This window comes from Zeugodacus cucurbitae, chromosome 5 (assembly GCF_028554725.1).
Source record: "Zeugodacus cucurbitae isolate PBARC_wt_2022May chromosome 5, idZeuCucr1.2, whole genome shotgun sequence".
Lineage (NCBI taxonomy): Eukaryota > Metazoa > Arthropoda > Insecta > Diptera > Tephritidae > Zeugodacus > Zeugodacus cucurbitae.
Window position 1 is genome coordinate 54962501 of NC_071670.1, and position 21743 is coordinate 54984243.

At 32.5% G+C, this 21743-nt stretch overlaps 1 protein-coding gene and 1 long non-coding RNA gene across 3 annotated transcripts in view; one reads left to right on the plus strand and one right to left on the minus strand.

The window, feature by feature from the left end:
- LOC128921981 (uncharacterized) overlaps positions 1 to 543 on the minus strand; it is a 1368-nt gene extending 825 nt beyond the window's left edge. The window contains exon 1 of the long non-coding RNA XR_008471267.1: positions 409 to 543. This is a non-coding gene — a long non-coding RNA (uncharacterized LOC128921981). The remainder of the gene's footprint in view (positions 1 to 408) is intronic.
- A 147-nt stretch (positions 544 to 690) lies between these two features.
- Gpt2_0 (alanine aminotransferase 2) lies at positions 691 to 21509 on the plus strand. Of its 2 annotated transcripts, none has more exons than XM_011179141.3 (8): positions 691 to 830; positions 7673 to 7888; positions 8469 to 8700; positions 19377 to 19466; positions 19573 to 19832; positions 19901 to 20465; positions 20550 to 20808; positions 20882 to 21509. In XM_011179141.3, the coding sequence occupies exons 2-8, from the start codon at positions 7851 to 7853 to the stop codon at positions 21028 to 21030; spliced, it is 1593 nt and encodes a 530-aa protein (XP_011177443.1). In that variant the 5' UTR covers positions 691 to 830; positions 7673 to 7850; the 3' UTR covers positions 21031 to 21509. The 2 variants fall into 2 exon arrangements, with proteins under 2 accessions (XP_011177443.1, XP_054087069.1); XM_054231094.1 differs by having other exon boundaries at positions 814 to 834.
- The last annotated feature ends 234 nt before the right edge of the window (positions 21510 to 21743 follow it).

Below are 21743 nucleotides of genomic sequence, written 5' to 3' on the forward strand. Positions count from 1 at the left end.
GCTGACTCCGTAATTGCTAAACATGTTATTGTTACTTCCATATGCAATAATAATTGCCGGCAATCAAAAATTGCTTGCCGAGACGTGATGTTAGGCACTTAAAATATACAAAGTTTCTGCCGGCTGATATTTGTGATATTTTCTTCGTTATTTGTTGGTTTATTACATCTTAATACTTCGAATATGAATAATATGATTCTATCAATAAGATTTTAACAAAATAACATAAAACCAATTAAAATAGTTTTATCTGGAAATAAAAAAAATGATTAGCCAAACTTTTGTTTATATAGAAGAAGGAAAAAAACAGGAAAAAAAAATTAGAAATAAACCGACTACTTAAACCTCAACTTCAACCAAAGCGTAGTACCAATATACTAATTTTCGCGAGTTTCAAATTATTAACACCTTTTTTTATATTTTCTGAAGATTTTCTGCGTTAAATAATCACAACACTTCAAAGTCCATGCATTTTTGCAGCTATTTATATTTTTTATTTAATATATAATACTTAATTTTGTTTGTAAACAATTTCTCGAGATGCGTTTGACAGTTCGGTTCATTGTACACTACACACCCATCTTCACACACACAAGCCTTTTGCACACAAATTAAAGAAATATTTTTTGGTAGAATTCCAACAAAACTCTCCGCTATTTTTTAGCGAGCACACAAGCGCTCAGCGTGATTGGCGTTTTCGCAAAGCTTTTTTGGATGCCACCCAAAACCGCACAAAGCTGAGAGCGCACGAAATCACACAAGAGTTGAGGCGACCACAGACTTGAATGACCACATGCACAGCAGTCTAGCTGGAGCGTTCGTAGTGCGTGGTGGGTAAATAATTTCTAGCGCTTTTTAAATACAATTTATATAAAAAAAGTGAATTGTTGTTGCAAATCACAGCAAAATCAAAGACAATTAATTATTTTAACAAATATAGTGAACGTCGTTAGAATTCTACAACAATTTTATGCAATAATGAAAAGTGAAAAGCAAAAGTGCAATAAAAAGAGTAAACAGTAAGCAGTAAAGTGAGCCAATTAGCACGTTCAAGGCAAATGAAAACGAAGAAACGCATAAATAATACACAGCAAATGGCAGACGAATTATTTTTTTCGCTTAAGAAAGTGTAATATTTTTGAAATTGTTATTTTTGGCTATACTATTTGTGTTTGGTTAATAGAAGAAAGCAAAAAACGAAAATTATCAATGCAAGCTGCAAGCTGCAGTTGACCCACTTCTATGCCGTGCGCTCATTTGCCACTTTGCCAGCGAATTTCATGGCTGCAACGCGCAGGTTGAGTGTCTGTCTGTCTGTCGGTGGCCGCCAACAGTCAAACACACCGACAAACGTGCATTGGTTGACTGCGAATTTTCGTTTTCACAGCGTCGGAATGTCATGAGTGCCGGCTTTTCTAATTAAGACATTTTGTTGATTCTTCGCTAATTATTGTTGTAGTTGTCTTGACTGCTTGTACGCACTTGAAAACATATGAAATAATAAAATATGTCTAGAAATTAGTTGAAAAAGTAAACAATTTAGACAGCGGAAAAATAATTTGTATGTTGATTCTACTGTTTCTTCTACCTTCTTCCTTGTCTTTCAAATTCTTCCAACTCTTTTTCTATAGCCTGTTCGCTGTATTTCGGCACATGTTGCGCAACTTATTACCTTCTTCTGCTATATTCGTTAAGGCAGTAGCATAGAACGAGCGCTAAAAAGCGCTGATAAACTTGAGACCTCAAAAACAGTTGACAATTTGTGAATTTAATGGCGAGAAAGCTTGGCCATGAAAGCGATCAACTGATTGATCGTGTACGTGTGTATGTATAAGGGTGTGTGAGATTGATTTATAATTGATTACATTTGTGTATATCCAGTAGTCATGTAACTATTTCCTTTTAAGTAGTCATGTAACTATTTAATAAATTTTTAATCAGTAAAAAAAATCAAGTGTCCGTCTCTCAACAAAATTAGATCTTTTTCTAGAATTTTTCATTTTTTCGTTGGAACAACTTGATACAACTTGAATGACATAGCATTGGTTTCGGCACAAATATTTTGCCCTGAGCTCGTTAGTAATTCAAGGATTGCAGATTTAGGCTTTTCTTTTGAAAAAACTTCACAAAAAAGACAGGTCATTGGCCATTTGGAGAACATGCAATGAAAATGGGTCTCCCCTACAACAACATTTGCCGCAGCTGCGAACTAGAAGTGTATAAGGAAACAATTTTCCACTTTCTCTGTGAATGCCCAGTACTATCGCAAATCTGACATAGAACTCTTGGAATCCATCAGATACCCAGCCTTGAATTGCTGTCTACGGAAAGCATAACATATATACAGCGCATGAACGCTCTAAAACATGAACACCCAGAAACGTGAACACTCTTTTTTGTGCATTGACTATTGGAAAATGGAAAAAAACTACGTATTTCACAGCTGCCCATTGAAAAATCTATTTATCGTTTGTTTATCCGTGTGGGAAATAAGAACTGGCAGTAGAGGTTTTATTGTTGAAAGAAGAAGGAAAAACCCTGTATTTAAATGTGTAATTAGCTTATATTTTTAGGTTTTCGAAAACATGAAAAATTCCCAAATGAGAACTGTCTTGGTTTTAATTAGTTTTTCGAGCGTGTGCTGTACATAAGTGAACGGAGTCTACGAATGTATCAAAATGGTGCATCTAGCACTAACAGAGCCTAGATAGACTTCAATCTTACCTATCTACCCTACAAAAAGAACCAATTGGATGTAAAATCTAGAGGTCTTGGGAGTCATCTTTTTCACAACAGATATCCATGGAATTTTCTTTGTATAAGCTGAATAGTTTGATTCCTACAAACTTTGAAACGATTAACCGTCAATACCTTTTCTATACATTCACAGACAACTGAGACAATTTAAAAAATAACAAAAAGGGTGAAAAATGTGAAAAAGTTTGGCAAAACGAACGTGGCAAAAGTGGTATGAATGCCTTAAATTCTTAAATTAAAATAGATATATACTCGTTTATACCGAATTCAACTCGCCAGCAATCACATTTGGAGCAAGTAATGACATTTAAGGGATAGATTGTCTGTTTCCAAAGAAGGCAATTTTGATTATTAACATCACAAGATAGAAGAAAATGGTCCTCTGATAGTCTATTTTCAATGTAAAGCGTCCCTATTCCGTCGCATTATATCGATTTAAAGCGAATCATAGTTAGAATTTTATTTAAACGATCATTCCAAAGGCCTCGAAACCCGTTAGAATATGTCAAAGTTATTCCATATTTACATGCTGAGATGAAAGTGGGACCACCCTGTATACTATATACCAATAAATGTTCGCAAGTTGTTTGCACTATTATTTATACCAAATAAATACTCAGTATCTTACGGCTTAACATTTTTTAGTTCACTTATTTATGTATGAACTTTAATATTATCCACACTGATAACAGCAACTATACAGGGTACTTAAAATTTTTTTTTTTTTAGAAAACAGTGCGCTGACTTGTCAATTTTAGTAGTTTTGTAGTTTATTGTACCATAAATGAACGTTTAAAATTTTTTATATATATTTTTCAAGCATTTCGTACATAAATCAACGACAAGTGGACATAAATATATATTCATACATATGTATATAAAATTAATTTATTGTTCAGATTATATTCCATAATTCCTCCAATGAATTTCTCAAAGATTATAAGCAAAAAGCACTTAATTTATACACAAATGTATATTTATAATTAAATTAATTAAGCCATGCGACTTTTTATTCACTTTCGCTGATCATCGACAAACACAAAAAGAACCGAAAATAAATGTTTACCATAAATTTAGCACCAAATAAAATTGATTAGATATGAGTTTTATAAATAGTTTTGATGTCTTTTTTCATACATATGTGATTTAATTACTTTCATACACATACATATGTATATACATACATACATAAAAAAAAGTTATTGTGTAGTCAAGTGCCGTTGTTTGTCTTGCCATGTGAACCGTGTGGGGTGATTTCTTTAATGAGTTGTGAATGTGAATGTTTTTCTAATGCAAATAAACAATTTTGCTATCTACAGAAATAAAGTCAGAAGCGAGCGCAAATATAATAGAATACAATATTAGTATACATATGTACTTACACATAAATTATGATTGCGAATCTCGTTTGTTTCAACGATACGAGAGCTCATAAAACAGCAGAAAAACAAGTCGCAAAAAAATTTATAAAAACAAAAGGGGAAAAAACAAAGCAAGAGTTCTCAAAGCAATACAGGAATATTTATTTTATTTAATTTTTTTTTCGCTCTGCTTTCATAGAACTTGGATAACTTTGTTGTGGGCTTTCACATGTAAATGTTTTAAAAGCACACAAAGCTCCAACTTAACAAGCAGAGAAGTGGCAAATCGAAGATGCCTAATGGAAATTTATAAATTATCTCGATTTTGGATACAACAAAGAATCAGAGATGATAAAATAAATGTTTCATCTGCAGAGAAAATTATTCAACTGTTCTTACTTCAAAACGTGCTTTCAAAAAAATTATTCTAGAATTTATATATAATATATAGCAATTGTACCTTGTCGTTTCATTAAAATTATTTACAAATCATTTCACAGTTCCTTCTGATTCGTTCTACAGATTTTCAAAGCTCAAAGTGCAATTTATATTCAAGTTTTACGTCAGACTGCTCAATAATTGAATAATATATTTGACTTAATTGCATAAATTCACATATATATTATTTTAATGCGAACTCATTTGAGCAGATTTATTAAACCTAATAATGATACAGCTTTGGGAACACTTCGAAGACATACAGTTATCAATTTTTATAAGCTTAACCTAAACCTCTCCTACATTGTCTGTGAGAGTCTTATCAGTTGCCTTCAAATATTTACAACAAAATTGAGCTCATTTTGTCAGGAATTTGTTACTAGACAAACTAAAAAATTTTTTAACATTTTTTAATATTTTTTGTGGACTCTGTGTGACACTCGAGACATGTTGGAAAAAGAGGGAAAAGAAATAAAAATTAAACATTGACGTATTTAAATGATAATTCGCATTAGAATAAATATTTTTAGAATAGAGATCCTCTCTCCCCTCAATTATGTAATAAAAACCTTTCATATATTTCAATATTTTGCAATATAGGCTAAGGTCCATATATTCTTATATACCATATGTATGTACATATGTAATATATATACGTCTATATAAGTTCGAGTTATCAATTCAAAATCCAAATGCTACTACACTGATAATTTTTAAGCTAAACAATAAATTGAAGTGCACTCAAAAGTCAAGTGTAAAATCTGTTAGTAGTAGACAAGTATCGATTGATATTGAGTGGTGCGCTTTTGTGGGTGTGTAATGTCTTAGTTACTCAAGGGCGACCCCAACAAGAAATATTTGCCATGTTATTAATATGAAAATTTATGAAGATACATACTATATGTAAGTGAAAATTAAGATTTATTTGTTAAAAAATGGGGGGTTCTCATCTATGAAGCACTAGGAGATGTGAAATTCAAAATTGTTTCGAAAAAAAACGAAAAATCAGATTTTGATCGGGATCGGGGATCGGGATAATATAAGAAATCTGACGTATTAAAATTGTGAAAGGAAATATATTTTCTTACATACAATGGAACTTCCATAACTCGAAGATCTTCATAACTCGAACTCTTGAATTGGCAATAGAAGTCAAATTTCATACAAATATCCTTCCATAAATCGAACTTTTTGGTCAGGGCATAATACAAAATTTATAATTTTACTATCGAGGCACAATTTGAAAAGAGTTTGTCTATATAATACGGAGGAGAACAAAAAGTATCATATTATTCTAATGGATTTCATAAATCATGTAACAAATAAAGTGACAGAAGACATGTTTTAACGTATTTAAATAAAACGTTATGCTAAGTAAATAATTAAAACTGGGTATAAATATATATTTTATAGCTTTTTGAAAAATTTATGTTTTAATGAAAATTTCTATAACTCGAAGTCTCTCTAACTCGAAGTTTTTTTGTGAATTATGGTGTTTCAAGTTACAGAAGTTCCACTATACTTCAAAATGTTCCAATTTTTTCATGTAGCTGTTATTTTATCAGCTGTTTTCCTATTGTTGACTTCTAATACCAAAAATTGAAAATTGCTTGAGAGACTATACCAGTGTGACATTTTTAAAAACTCGATTTTTTTTATTTTTAGCTTATTCGATAGTTTATTTTCAAAAATATCCTGAGATCGCGTTAAGGTCGTATCTTGAATAATTTTTCAAAATTGCTGACTTCATAACTCAACGAGAAATTGACCGATCGCCTTCAAATTGAAACTGAGTATTCTTGAATATATTTACTATACAATGACCCACGATTTTCTTTTTCAGAACTACACCATTTTGTTATTTGTTTTTGATATCTTTCAAAAATCATAGGTCACTTTATAGGAAAAAGTCAGTTGGGGAACTTTTTTTTGCACCTCCAAAGATAGCATATATCTATTAGTTTTCAATATTTTTGTAAAAAAAAAAAATTGAATATAGCTGAAAATATACCTTATTATGTGCAAGGAACTTCGAAACAATAATAGAATACTTTCTTTTAAAAAAATTCGCGAAAATCGCCTAATTTTCCATGGGTAGCACTGATATAGCCCCTCAAATTTACTTGAATTGTTGGAAACAATTCGACTTATTTTACAAATTTTTTTCAAGACTCGAAATTGTGTTTCAATATAATATTTTCGATAAGAAAAAAATAGGACCTGAGAATATTTTACTGGAAATAAAAAAAAATAATATGAAATTAAGGGCTAGTGGTTGAGAAATATATTTTGAGACATGATTGAATATAACCAATTTTTTTTTTGTTCTATACTAATACTAAAATTTAAAATACGTGATGGTTAAATTTAATTTTAATTTCTTTGAATTAAATTTTATGAAAAAATTGATTTTTTTTCAAATTTCACACAAGATCCAAAAATGTATTGTAATTCATTGTTTTTTAACGTTCACCATTTCCCAAAAATATGCGAAATTTATGAATGTTTCTTAAACCCAAAATATAAGCGAATTTCTTTTTGTTTACATCGCAAATGTTAATCAGCAAATAATTAAATTTATATATTATATACATACATACATACAAACACATGTGCTATAGGCATGCATATGCATATATGACTTTTTTAGACTTCAATGTGTACGAGCATCTACTTGACCGGCTGCCAAAAGAGCAGACAATGAGAGTGCATAACAATTATGTGCTCTCCCAAGAGAAGCACGCTCAAAAAAAACAAATCAACGACTGAGCAAACATTCACAGCTTCCGTCAGCTGACCGCCGGTACGTGACTCGACTAAAAGCTCAACGAAAACGAATTGTCATGCCGGTGTGTAGATTTTTTGACATTTCCGCTAAACGCCATATTCGCTCACATTGTTGTTTGGGCGTTTGCAAATAGCGCAAATGTGAAATGTCAATTCACAAACAAATTTGAAAATTGTGTATACACAAACAAAGCGAAAAACAGCTTTGTTTTGCTCCAACTTAATATTTACACATACACTAACATATATATATCTACAAGTTTCTCTCTCTTTTACTCTCACTAATTCTTCTTCTTACTGTTTTCGTATATTCTCTGTTTATTTTTTAGCAATTCATACTAACAACAACTACCAGCTCCACATTAAAGTTAACAGCACCAATACCAACCACCGACAATAGCTACATACAAACACACACACTCGCAGCATAAAAGCCAACTGCAACTTCTATAGCAAAACAAAAACAAACAGGAAGAGGAACAACAAAAGCAAGCAAAAGCCGAAAATATGAATCGCATCAGTGCTGCTGTCTATCGCCATTGGAAGTAAGCTACCCCACTTGTATTTCTAGTACACTTTGACATTTCTTTCTGTGTTTTGTCAACGCGCATTCCGTTTCATATCAATAATTTCAGTCGTCTACTTGTATATCCCCATACATAATCATACAATATATAAATTTATAAAATCGTATTAATATTACTTACGCTTTATCGCACTACGTTTATTCGCCGCGCTGCTATTTGTCGTTTACTGTACACTTTCTTCTTTATCGCTCTCCACTCGAGAAACACGCTCGCACTTAACAGTCATCGTGCCATATCATTTGCCTACTTTTGGCTATTTAAGCACACATAATACACAGTCGTTCGAGACGCGTTGGAAGTGTTGTGTCGTCGTTGTCGCAGGCCCAAGTTTGCCAGTAATCGTTGTCGTTGTAATCCATCAGTTTTCGCATTCACATTTGTCAAACAAAATAAGTGGAAGTGTACGAAACGCAGCGCGCATGCAACAAACGCTTTGTTATTGCTGAAAAAAAAGCATAAAATATTTCCAAGAAATTAGTGAATTGCAATTTTTGTAAAGATTTACAAATCCCTACCTCATTTCTTTCGCTTAATTTAGTGCTTCGCTAGCGAACATAGCCCAGGCGCAGACCAGCCGTAGTTGTAGACTCACTGCAGCAGCTTTCGCAAACGCCAAACGTGAAATGTCGTCGTCATCGTCGCAAAATGCCGCTGCGTCGGACAAATGTCTATCGCTGGACAATATAAATCCACAATTTATTGAATTGGAGTATGCGGTGCGTGGTCCACTAGTCATACGTGCCGGACACATTGAGAAGGAATTGCAGCAGGTGAGTGGCGGCTTTGTTGTCGTATAAAACAATAAAATTAAATGCAACGTAATAAGCGTAGCAATTTTATTCACAATTTTTAGCGTTTAAAAATTTTAAATTTAGACTTTTATTTATTTTATTTCATTTAAATAATCTCATTGACATTTTGTCCTGTCAATTAGTCCTGTTGTTTTGCCTACTATACACGAATGTCAATATTCCAATTGGATTAACAGTTTTGCCGTAAGGGTGGTTGGCTCCAATATTAGTTTTTGTTTAAATGTTTATTTTATTTAAAGGTGATTTTATTTTTTTATTTAATATTCACATAATTTTATGAAAAAGTATAATTAAATTTTGAGTAAAAAAAATTGTTTGCAAAAATAATTCAAAATTAAAGCTTAAGAAAAATTAAAAAATCAAAATATTTGTAGAAAGGTGAAAATAATTGGAATTTATGTCAGCATAAAAATAAAAGTGAAAAATGTATAAATTATATATTTTTATAAAATCTTGTACTTCATGAAAAACGGTTAATTTGCGATACAAAAACAAAAATTAAATAATCAAATGGCTTAGAGAACAAATTTTGTGTGAGAAATATCAAATTATCGCTTATTTTCCCCGTAAACTGGTGTTTTTAGTGAAATTCAAATTATACTAATGGGAACAAATATCAAAATTAAAAAAGAACTGCAAAACATGTGTGGTTTAAACAAAAAAGAAAACAAACAATAATTACATAATTCAAATTCTAATTTATACACTAATTAGTTATTCAATGAGCATTTCATTTGCACAAAACCTGGCTCATTAAGTCAACATTTACAAGCGAAAAAGTGCCACAAATTGAAATCAGCAATGCATGAAGCTTTGCTTTTTAGCCCAGGCGTTATTTTTAATGTGTTCTTGTGGATATGGGAAATGATAATAATTTCATTTGAATAGCAATAAAATAATAATTTATGCGAAGTTTGTGATAGAAATTTTAATTAAAAAATTAAAAAGAAGTATGCCATATTTGGGATGAAAGTATTGACAAAAAAATACAAAAGTGCTGTTGGCAAAAAAAATGTGTAAAATTTTCTGAAAAATTAAATCAACGTTTTGTAGAAATAAAAAAAAAGTGCAATTAAAATTTTTTTTCGTAAACTTTTAAATAAATAATTCTCCACCCTAATGAAATTCACCACTGGAAATATTGTGAATTTGGTTATATGATTTGATTGACTAAAAATTGAATATAAAAATAAAAAATTAACGCTCTATGTGATGTGTTGATGCCCTAATGTAAGGCGCAAACTGGTTTTTGAAAACACGCGCTCCCCTTTTTAGCTCATTACTTTTGACAATTGTATTCTATTATTCATTAATTCGTATTCGTATGTGCATATGATCTCAAGGCGTTGTTCAAGTAGAGACAAACGAATGTAAATACATGCAATAACACTGGTTTACAAAGAAAATTAATTTTGTTTTGACTAAATGTATCAAAAAAAAATTGACTATAGTTAACTAAAGGTAGTTAACTAAAAGTAGCTCTTTTCTACTTCATTGAAAACAACTTTAACTAATTCTTTTATTATCATTATTTTTTTATTGTCATTATTTTTTTATTATTATTATATTTCATATATAGAATTTTATATAAATTTCTAATCAGTCCACACACGCTCTAAATTTATCTGTATATGTGTTTAAGTGCAGTGGCTAGTATAAAATAGATCTACACCTACTATAATATATAATTTTATTATACATTTTTATATCCCTACATATAAATATATTTGTTTCTCTACAAAGTCACCTATCAGTTGTGAAAACAAAATATCCATTCCAACCAGAAGGCAAACAAACAAGTATAAATATTTGCTTAGAAAATATATATATGTATATGAGAGCGGGAATGCAAAGATAAATGTATACGCTAACAAATGTGAAGAAGAAAATAGCGCAATACAACGAACATTAAATTAACAATTTATCACATAAAACTAGAAGCGGATGCACCGGCCACTCAAGGCAAGGGTTGGGGATCACCAACATTTATCTGCCCACCGGTGTGCTTACATACTCATACTCAACCATTTACGAGTGCATTCTATTAGAGCCCACCACTTGATTCTAATCAACCGCCAGTTAGCGTTGCTAGACCTATAAATGTATATATATATGTCTGTGCCGTAGGTGCGGGGTCCATATGTGTTTACGTTTTGGTGCAAAGAGTATAAATTTATTGTGTGTAATTGTGTATCTGTTGCTCTTAAAAATTATAAGCGAACTCGGCGAATATACAAATGTATATGAATATTGTATTATTGCCTTGCTACTTTGATTATTAGCGTATAGCGTATTCACAAGCTTTTCGCGGACAGTTCCTAATTTTGTGGTTATTGATAGCTCAAAATAAATATTTAGTTAGAGATCGGCAATTGATCGACATTAAAAATAAAACGCTTTGAACGCTTTAAGGCGTTGCATTCGCACCTGGAATGTCAAAGTCAAGCTTAAGAGCTGAGCAACTCTGTTGAAAGTCGTTTGATCTCTAACGAAAATCGAATTCAAAGTCTTAATAACGGTTATTGTGGTTGGAATTATTTTATTAGAGTCTAATTAGATTTTTTTTTGCTCGAAAATATGGGAACTACTTGGTTGAATTAGCAAAGAAAAAGTTATTATTTTTAAACAATTTTTTAATTATTTTTTATTAAATTATTCGTAAGTACCAAATAAATAAAAAATAAATATTTTTTAATTTTTTAATCGAAACCATAACAACAATTTTACAGTTACGCTACTCATTTTCACTGTGAAAAAGTTTTTTTTTACAAGATCAAATCCCCTCAAGGTACAAAAAACTGTTCAGTCATAGGCGCCTTGTTTGATGTTTGTATTTATAATTGAAATTTGAGTGGCAATTACTTATTTATGTAAGTTTGTTTGTATGTTTATGCATGAAAAATTATAAAATACACCCACAAACTCGTGACTATTATGGGGAAAACAAAAAAATTAAAACGCAATTGACGTATTCTTCAGTCAAAGCATGACCGGCTGCTTATGGAGAGTATTACATACATATATTTATTGTTTTATTTACATACTATATATGTACGTACGTTGTGGCTTGCAATACATACCGTTGCCTCAATGGTCATTTACGCTGTCAAGGACAAGTGGCACACCCGCATGAGGTCCTTCTTTAGTTTGAATGGAAAATTGATTTTCACTTAAAGGCACGGTGGTTATGGTCCTTGTTGCAAGTCATACCTTGAAACAATATAGTAAGGTAGGCTTAGTTTCGACGCGAATTAAATGAAAATTAAAATTTAAGTAAAAAAAATGTTTGCCATAGAAGGATATGTTACAAATTTGATTTTTATATCAGTGAAGTATTTTGGGGATCTGGTCATGGGTAGAAGTTCACGTAGGTGAGGAAAATTCCTGACTGTCATACACTTGGGAGTGGCCAGGAACGATTCTTTTGCATATGACTCAAGCAGCTCCCGACTTCCGGCCTTAGTTCAAGTATCCACTGGGTAGTCAACAGATATCCGTTTGAAGGCGAACCAATCCTGCGTGTGTGGGTCTGGGACCCACCACATAAAAAAATGTCCCCAATGAAAAGAAAACAACAGTCTCGGATGAGAAGACCCAATTTTGATGACGACCACTGCAAAGGTATTAAGGAGTACGATATGTCTTGTCTTCGCAATCATTTATCGAAAGGTCCGAGAAAAGGGTTTTTTGACATAGAAGGGGTGTCATATAAGTGGATTTGAGAAGGTATGCAGAATAGACTCTAAATAATTTTTTTATAAGAAGAACATTAGTGAAGATGTTAGTGGACGCTATACGGTTCATATAAGGTATCTGCTTGTAGAAACCCGAGTGTAAGGGAATGGGTATGGTCAGTATATTATGTCCGAAGCTTTTCTCGATTTTTTTAGTTACGATTATGCCTTTAAACGAGTAAAATCATCAAAAATAAACCAACAATCTAGCTTCTATAGTGAAGAAATAGTCCATTATACCAATAATCTAGATATACATGTCGAAATACTCTAACATATTGCACTCGGGTTCAAAAATTTTATTCACAAGTAATTATAGAAATGCGCATACACTCACCCGAGTTTATTGCATACAACATACAATCAAATATAGTTTTATACGAGACATATTAAATAGTAAATAGTAAACATTTACTTTCAGCTCACATGGCTGTAAATGCTTTCAAATGGCATTACCTCATGTAATCATATTGTGGAATATGTAATTTTCTTATAATTTCTTTTCTTTTATTTGCCAAAACTCATTTGCATGTCGCTACTGGCTCATTTTCAGTTTATGGCCGGTCATTAAACTGAAATTTACATAAAATGTATAGCAAGCGAGTGAGTCAAGCTCTGATTTTTACCGGTTACTTTGACATAATGCATTTCTTTCTAAGGCTTGTTTTGTTAAGTAACAGTAAATAAAACGGTAAATAAAATCAATTGGGTGTTGTAGATAGGGAGTTTATATTTTTTGCTTTGCCCTAGGGCAGGCTTTACGTATAATTTTTCAAAGCAGAGTGTTAGTTTATTTATATTACATACATATATGCAAAGAGTACATCCAAAACAAAATCCTCGCCATTGGATGTCAAATTGAACGTTTTAAAATTATCGTGACATTGAAATGCAATAACAATAAAAATATATAAGCCATATAAGCATATGTACTATATCTGCCAAATAAGACTATAACTGTAAACAATGTTGCCACAAATTGATGTACATTTCTAATGTCATGTTTGGATCAATGTAGACACAGTTTAACTTTTTTTTGTTAGGGGGGTAGATATTTTTTTTTTTTGTTCCTAATTTTATTATTATCCCTACAATTATAGCGCCTCGTTATACTGATTTTTGCTGACAAATCTTTAACCTAAAATTTTTTCATAAATTAAACATAAAAACTTAATTGAAGCCATAAAAATATATAATTTCCATTTTAAGCCAAAAATTACCCTTCTTAACATCTGCTACTACACTCAATTTCACAGTGAATTAAATTTCATTGTAAACACATCATTGATTTCTGAACCCCTCCAAAACTTTGTTTGCGCCCACTAAAGCCATCACCACCTATTCCATATGTGTATGCATATTGCTTTTGTTTGGCCTTTCATCGAATGCCTCACTATCGTGCAACAACTTGGCCAACCATTAATTTATTGTGACACAACATTTAAGTAGTCCGCTTCAATATAAATATGCACATATGTATGTATATACCTACATATAAATATGCTTGTTGCCAACATGCGCAGAAGCAAGCAGCAAAACAACAAAAACATAGAAAAATAAACAAAAGCAACAACTTTATGCGTCATGTCGTTTAGAACAGACGGTTTATGTGGGGTTATTTACCTCGTCCCTTTATCACACTTCAACTGATGACGCCAATTTTATATATTCTCCTTAAGAGAGCATACAATTTACACACATAAATAAATTTTTATATATGTACATATGTATGTATTATCCTTCGCTAATGCGAGCTATGAGTGTGTATTTACGATAACAGTACATATATTTATCACACTTGCCGGCTAACAGCCTGTTCATTGATGACAAATGATTCAGTGCGAAATACGGGCACTTGCAACAACGGATGTTCTCGCTTCAAGTTGGCCAAGTGGAAAATTTTGTATAGTCCATTGATTGACGTACTCTTGTAAGCATATGTAGATGTATACATATTAAGTAGTTCCTCTGAATCAAAAAGCTATTATCATAAAAGTAGTCAATGTGCAATTAGCTTAAGCTACTCCAGTGCCTTTGCAACTGTGCTAACACATTTCTTGCCACATAAGGTTCATAGTATATTATAATCATTCTCTTCATAGCACTCTTATTGCACTATATACAGTTAAATAGCCTTGTGTATATAGATATTCACTCGTACATACATATGTATATTTATAATAGTTTAATCGTGTTATGACTTTCGATACACATGATTTCATCCTGACCATATAATATATACGTGACTGACGTGTGATTTTTCCAGCTACATAGTTCTTTTAAATCCATTTTCTTCACCTTTTTGTTGTTTGGCATTTGCTATTTAGCTGCACTTTTACACTGGGAAAAATTTAACAGATATTTTTTTCTTTATAAAATATTTAATGTATTAACTTATATTAAATTATTTATATTATTTTTCTAAAAACAGAAAATTAAAAAATATTTTCTTATAAAAAATAAAGTTATTTTAGAAAATTTATTAAACTATTCCTACAAATTCTTAAAATGTTTTTCAATTTTGATGCGCCTGAATGAAAAGTCTTACATTTCCAACAAAAAGTCTCAAACGTTCATAGTAGAGCTCTCGGAGTTTGACTAATCGACTAACCGGATTAAGCGGTTTGCAGTATCCGGGTTAACCGTTCGCTGTCGTCGACTATCCGAATAGTACAAGTTCATTAATTTTCTTATTTTTATTAAAAAAAAGTGAAATTCATAACCGGTTTTCAGTTTATTGGAATAATTTTAAGAACCCTAGTTCATAGTAATTGTAGATAAAGTCTTCCCCTCTTTTAGTTCCTAAATGAGTGGGATATTTGAATGTAATATAGAGAATAAATTGGAAGTTATGGAACATATTAGGTTGTCAAGTATATCCCTACCGCTTCCATCTAGACGGCAACTTCATAATACCTCCTTCGTAGAAGCCCCCCTCCTTATTTGTGAAGAACTCGAACAGCCACTTCTCACATCCTCTTTTGAGTTCAACTTTACACCACCAAGGGCCTTCGCCATGGACAGGAACAGGTGGTAATCACTTGGCGCTATGTCCGCGCTATATGGTGTATGCGATAAAACCTATCATCCGAGTTCCGTGGCTTCTGACGAGTCATCAACGAAGTGTGTGGTGGACGCTTCTGGTCGATCGCTTGCTTCAAGCTGTCCAATAATTCGCAGTAGATGGCAGAATTAAGCGTCTGGCTTAATGGGAGCCCTTCCAATCCCACCAAATACACAGCCAAAGAATTAAGCGTCTGGCTTAATGGGAGCAACTCATAGTGGAGGATACCCTTCCAATCCCACCAAATACACAGCCAAACACCCTCCTGGCCGTCAAACCCGGCTTGGCCACGATTCACCGGCCTTCGACCACGACCGTTTTCGTTGGATATTGTTCCATATGTGTAACGACGTAAGATATTTTCCGACAGTTTTTGCGTATTTCTACACATATGTATTCTAAATTTGATATTCAAAATATTTCGAAAATTTAATTCTTGAAAATTTTAATTTTTTTACCATGTACTCGCACCTTCACGCTTCATGTTAATCGTTTTTATTGATAATAATGCTTCTTAGCGTCTTTCCTGTGAATATACTCGTATACAGACAACTATATATAATTATGTAGATATTGCATTTCTATAAGAAATGAGCTGGGGAAATAATTCTTAGTATTATTGGAAAATTCCACGATTAAATAAATTATTTCTAGAGGTGTTTGTCTTCTATAGGAATATAAGAAACTATAATACATTTTTCTTTTTTATTGTTATTTAGTCCTTGAAAGATGGAAGATTTAATTTTATTAAAAGCCTTTTTAGAAGCTTATGATGACAATATTAGATAATGTTATATACATCAATTTCCAGATGACAGCTGTCAAAAGATTGACAGCAAAGAAAGCAGCTTTCTTTGTAAACTCGTACCGTTACATACCCATATTTCCATGATCATCAGCTCAATTCCAGTAATCGATCCAATAAGTGTGGTCGTTATATGAAAAAATATGTTCCTTGTCAGTCCATAAATTACAAGCGTAATTGAATATATAGTATGTTTGTATTTATGCCCATTTATGTAGTACGTTGTGGGTGTACGTTGTACATAAGCATTACGCTATCTTAAATATCGGCGTGATCGTTTGCTGTCATTTAATTACTTAATTAAAATGTCATAAAGCCAATGCATGATGGGTCCAATTTAAGACATGCGTGTATACATATTTACAAATGATTGCGCTGATAATAAAAAAAAATATCAGTCATCATAAAGTCATAAACATATTAAATACTAATTAAGCGAGTAAAGTGTTATAAAAAAGTGTACAAAGCGAACCTATCTATGAATATGTATGTGTATGTGTGATATGAATAGATGGATAAGGTATTCATTAGTGGTGGTTGTTGTAAAATAAATATTAATTACAACAATTCTTATATTTTATATCAAAAATTGCAAAAAATTTAGAGATTATTTTTTAATGGTTTTTAAGAAGTTTAAAAAAAACTCATTAAGGTTTTAAATGCACAAACATTTGTTTACGAAAAAAGACTTATTAACTCAAAAAAAAAAAAATCGGTTAAAGACTACTTCACATGTATGAGTATATATGTAAGTACTCCCATTCTATTCTCGAATCCGCCTTTTATATGATGGCACCATATCACCACCGACCAATACACAGTTTGACTGTCATAAAGCGCTACACTATAGAAATTGCCTATGTTATCGCAAAGAGTGATAAGTGCTGATAAAGAAATTCGATTGGCAAATACTTATTGAGTACATTTATAGTACTACTGAAAATATATGGTACAACTAGCCGGGAATTTCATAATAAATGGCACAATTGAGTAAAATGTGCTGCAAGTGGGTTTCTTATCGGTCGACGTGAAAGTCAATATAGTAATTAGATCGTTTAGGTATATTAATCGGTATATATCCATATGTTTCAACGCTGAAAGCACTCGGCAAGCGATAAAAAGAGGCTTGACTTTCATTAAACTGAATCATTGTTACTAAGCGGTGAACACTTTTAATTGTTTTTTCGGATTGATCTTTGAAATATCCAGATGTTATATTAACGTTTAAAGAAAAATTCGTTATCAAGTTGTTAATCAGGTCATTTGAATGTGAATTTTGTAATATGCTGAAATTTGATACATTTCCACAAAGCTGCCCAGCGCTTCTAGTGCAATTTTTTTTTTAAATATAGTACTCGTATATATTGTACTAATTATGCAATTCATTCTTTTGCGGTTTTAATAATAATAACTGATATTACTTTCATTCATATAATGCTGTGAAATTTGTGGTTAAATTTTCTTAAGCTCATACCCTCTCTAGAGTGATTGTAGTGAGTACAATATCAAGTATTTATGACAAAGAGAAAATTTTAACTATTTTAAAACTAGTTCGGAACTAGTCCGAGTGGGAACAGCTCAATGAAATATTACTTCTCAGAGCTAAATATCGTTAAACTTGCCACTATTGGACCGATATAAAAAAATGTATCTCAAATTAGAATAAAATAATTTATTGCTTATGAAATTGATAATTCAAAAAACCCTACTTTTATGTCATATATGAACCATCTATCAAAACTAAGTACACATATTTTAAACATTCTATTATTTTTCGTAATTGATTCTTCAGCAATCCCTGCACATAAATCCAGTAAAATGATATATAACATATGTATAAACGTATATATTTGCTCTGCAGATATTTTTATATATACTATAATCGAAAACTCTGATAAGATTATAAACTAAATGCTTATGTGATTGAGAGCACAATATATGATACTTAATAAGTCAACCACAAATAGTACTTAAGAGCTCTGTTGTTGAAGAAACTGATATGTTAGCGTGGTATAGACATACATAAATACCACTAATAAAAACCCAAAAAACAAAAACAACTTAAGTAGTAAAATGTTTACCATTTGTATGCCTAATATTTGGTGATTGCACTTTGGCATTAAATATTTATTTTCCACTTTCTTTTGAGGTTCTTAATCAGCTAGCGCTTATCGCGAGATGATAGTGGAAATTAATAACTTTGTTGTTCTCTTTTGACACAATTATAAATTCATTTTCTTGTTTTGTTGTTGTATAAAGCTAAATATAATTGCACTTGAGATAAATCATATAAGTAATGTCAGCGGAATACTAATTTAATTCTTAAGATAATAGCTGCGCCAACTTTTATGGGGGGTAACTCTTCAGTTTCAGAAACAATCACTCTCTCGACATTTGAGGTCAAAAAGGTTATATTATTGTCTGGCCACCCAGAGACCCTTATTTGAATTATTTTTGGGATGTTGTTTGTAAAGAGATTTGGTATATACCAAACTCTGAGGAGCCCAAGAACCACATTCTTGCTCGATGTGCTTGAAAAAAGAGCTAAGGCAGACTCTTTAATGTTTATATGCCAACATAAAAGATGGCGCACCCTGTATTGAGTAATGTTAAGGTACTCATATCTGGTATATGGACTGTATAGTTTATAAGACTCATCGAATCTCATCACGAACCCAGATTTTCCTCCATCAGTTGAAGTTTAGTTTACTTTGCAAATTATCAATTTTAATATTGGTTCAAAAGTATTAGAAACCTTGTGTAGAGTACCAAAGAATTTAAACCAAAATTAGTCAAAACAGAGTCTGTGAGTCAGAGCCATCAATGGGAATGTATTCCTTCATTGTATTCTTTGTATCTAACTTGTAAACCTTCTGAAAACAGAAGACTTAAGCGACAAACTGCATAGTAATATCATAAATATAACTTCAGTTGTCTCGTTAGACCTATTTAGCTATTTTTATTTTTTTTATGAAATATTTTGTAAAGAAAAACTAATAATTTCCAATTTTATTATCTTTTTTATTTGCAGGGCGTGAAGAAACCCTTCGATCAAGTAATTCGCGCCAACATTGGTGATTGCCATGCCATGGGACAAAAGCCTATTACGTTCCTGAGACAGGTAAGCATCCAAAAGAAAATCACTCGACTCTCTGCTAATATACAAATGCATACTTTTCCACTAATTACTTCTGAATATTAACCACGATCCTTCTTTCCATACACAGTTGCTGGCGCTTACATTGGACACAAGCCTCTTCAACTCTCCCGACTACCCCGAAGATGTGAAGAAGCGCGCACGCATCATCTTGGATGGTTGCCAGGGACAATCGGTCGGTTCATACACCGATTCCGCTGGCATTGAAGTGATACGCCGTCAAGTGGCCAATTTCATTGAGAAGCGCGATGGCATTCCAAGCAACTGGGAGAACATTTACTTGACTGCTGGTGCCACACCGGGCATCAAGAGCATACTGGCGCTGGTACGGTGAGTATTTTTATTCCCTCTTGCAACATATAAAATTATTAAATATATTTTTTTGTTTGCTTTTTCAGCGCTAAAGTCGGTGGCAAACGTCCCGGCGTGATGGTGCCCATACCACAGTATCCACTCTACTCGGCCACCATTTCCGAATACGCCATGAACCGCATCGGTTACTATCTGAATGAGGAGCAAAACTGGAGTATGGAGGTGCCCGAACTGGAACGTGCCTACAATGAAGCGCGCAAGACGTGCGAACCACGTGCACTGGTCGTCATCAACCCCGGCAATCCCACCGGTCAGGTGTTGACACGTGAAAATATCGTTGATGTCATTAAATTCGCGCACAAACACAAGCTGCTGCTGCTGGCCGATGAAGTGTATCAGGCGAACATCTACGATCCCAACTCGAAATTCTACTCGTTCAAGAGTGTAGCCTACGAGCTGGGTTCACCCTACAGAGAGATGGAATTGTGCAGCTTTTTGTCCACATCCAAGGGTTATTTGGGTGAATGTGGCATACGTGGTGGTTACATGGAAGTCGTCAATATGTGCCCACAAGTACAAGCTATGCTCACGAAATCCATAACCGCTGCACTGTGCAGCACCACTTCCGGGCAGGTGGCGGTGAGCGCTTTGGTGAGTGCCGCACTGTGAAAATTGCTGGAATTTACTGTTATTTATTATTTATAAATAAATGTATAAATTTTTTTCATTATATAGGTTTACCCACCAGAGCAGGGTGAGCCCTCATACGAGCAGTATATTGCTGAAAAGACCGCTGTGCTGAATGGCCTCAAGGAGCGCGCCGAGTTGGTGTACAAAACCTTCAACAGCTTTGAGGGCTTCAAGGTGAATGTGGTGCAAGGCGCTATGTATGCCTTCCCACAAATCTTTATACCCGCAAAAGCGATTGCGGCAGCTAAGGCGAAGAACATGTCGCCCGACACTTTCTATGCATTCGAATTGCTGGAATCAACCGGTTAGTGGGCTCAACTATTTTCAGTAATTTTAATATATTTTTATTCAAACTTTTTTTTCATAAAATCTTGCAGGCATTTGCATTGTACCCGGCAGCGGTTTCGGCCAAAAGGAGGGCACATATCACTTCCGCACCACAATACTGCCACAAACTGACAAGCTGAAAATCATGTTGGACAAATTCCAATCCTTCCACGCTGACTTCATGAAGAAATACAACTAAGCTGTATTTGGCGGTGTTGTCGTGCTAACCCAAGTGATATACAGCAAGTGCATGTAGAAGCGTTACACCATAATTACTATTTGATGGCGTTGTGTGTTTAGGACGATTTGCGATTGTTTTATTGTGTTATTTTCAATTCTTTTTTTTATATATATAATATGAAGTAATTAGTAAGCGCTTAGACTAAATTAAAGGCAGAAAAAATATTGCTAAAATATATACTAAAACTAAAACGAATTGCGAAAATAATTATAAAAATGTGTACTCATACATAATATACATACATGCACACATACACATATAGGTTCGTAAAAATGTATTAGTTAAAAGATTGTTAATTTTTACATTGTTGTAGCTAAAGTTTTAGAAGTAAAATATTGGAAAACCGAAAAATATTTCATATACATACATATTTGTATTGTAAATTTGCCAAATTTTGATTGAGAAAAAGAAGAAAAAATTAAATTGCATAAAAATTGTGCTGGTGGTTTTATTTGCAATTGGCTTTAATTATTGGTGGTTATATAGCATTTAACATTGGAAAATTTTATTAATAAAATATTAAATAAATTAGCAATTGTTCTTGGTTGACATGCTAGAAAAGTTTACAACGTTTTGTATATGAGATTTTGAAGTATTGAATAAAAAATATCTGTATAAATGTAAAAAATATATTTGATTAAATTTTTTAACAAACAACAGTTGAATTTCCA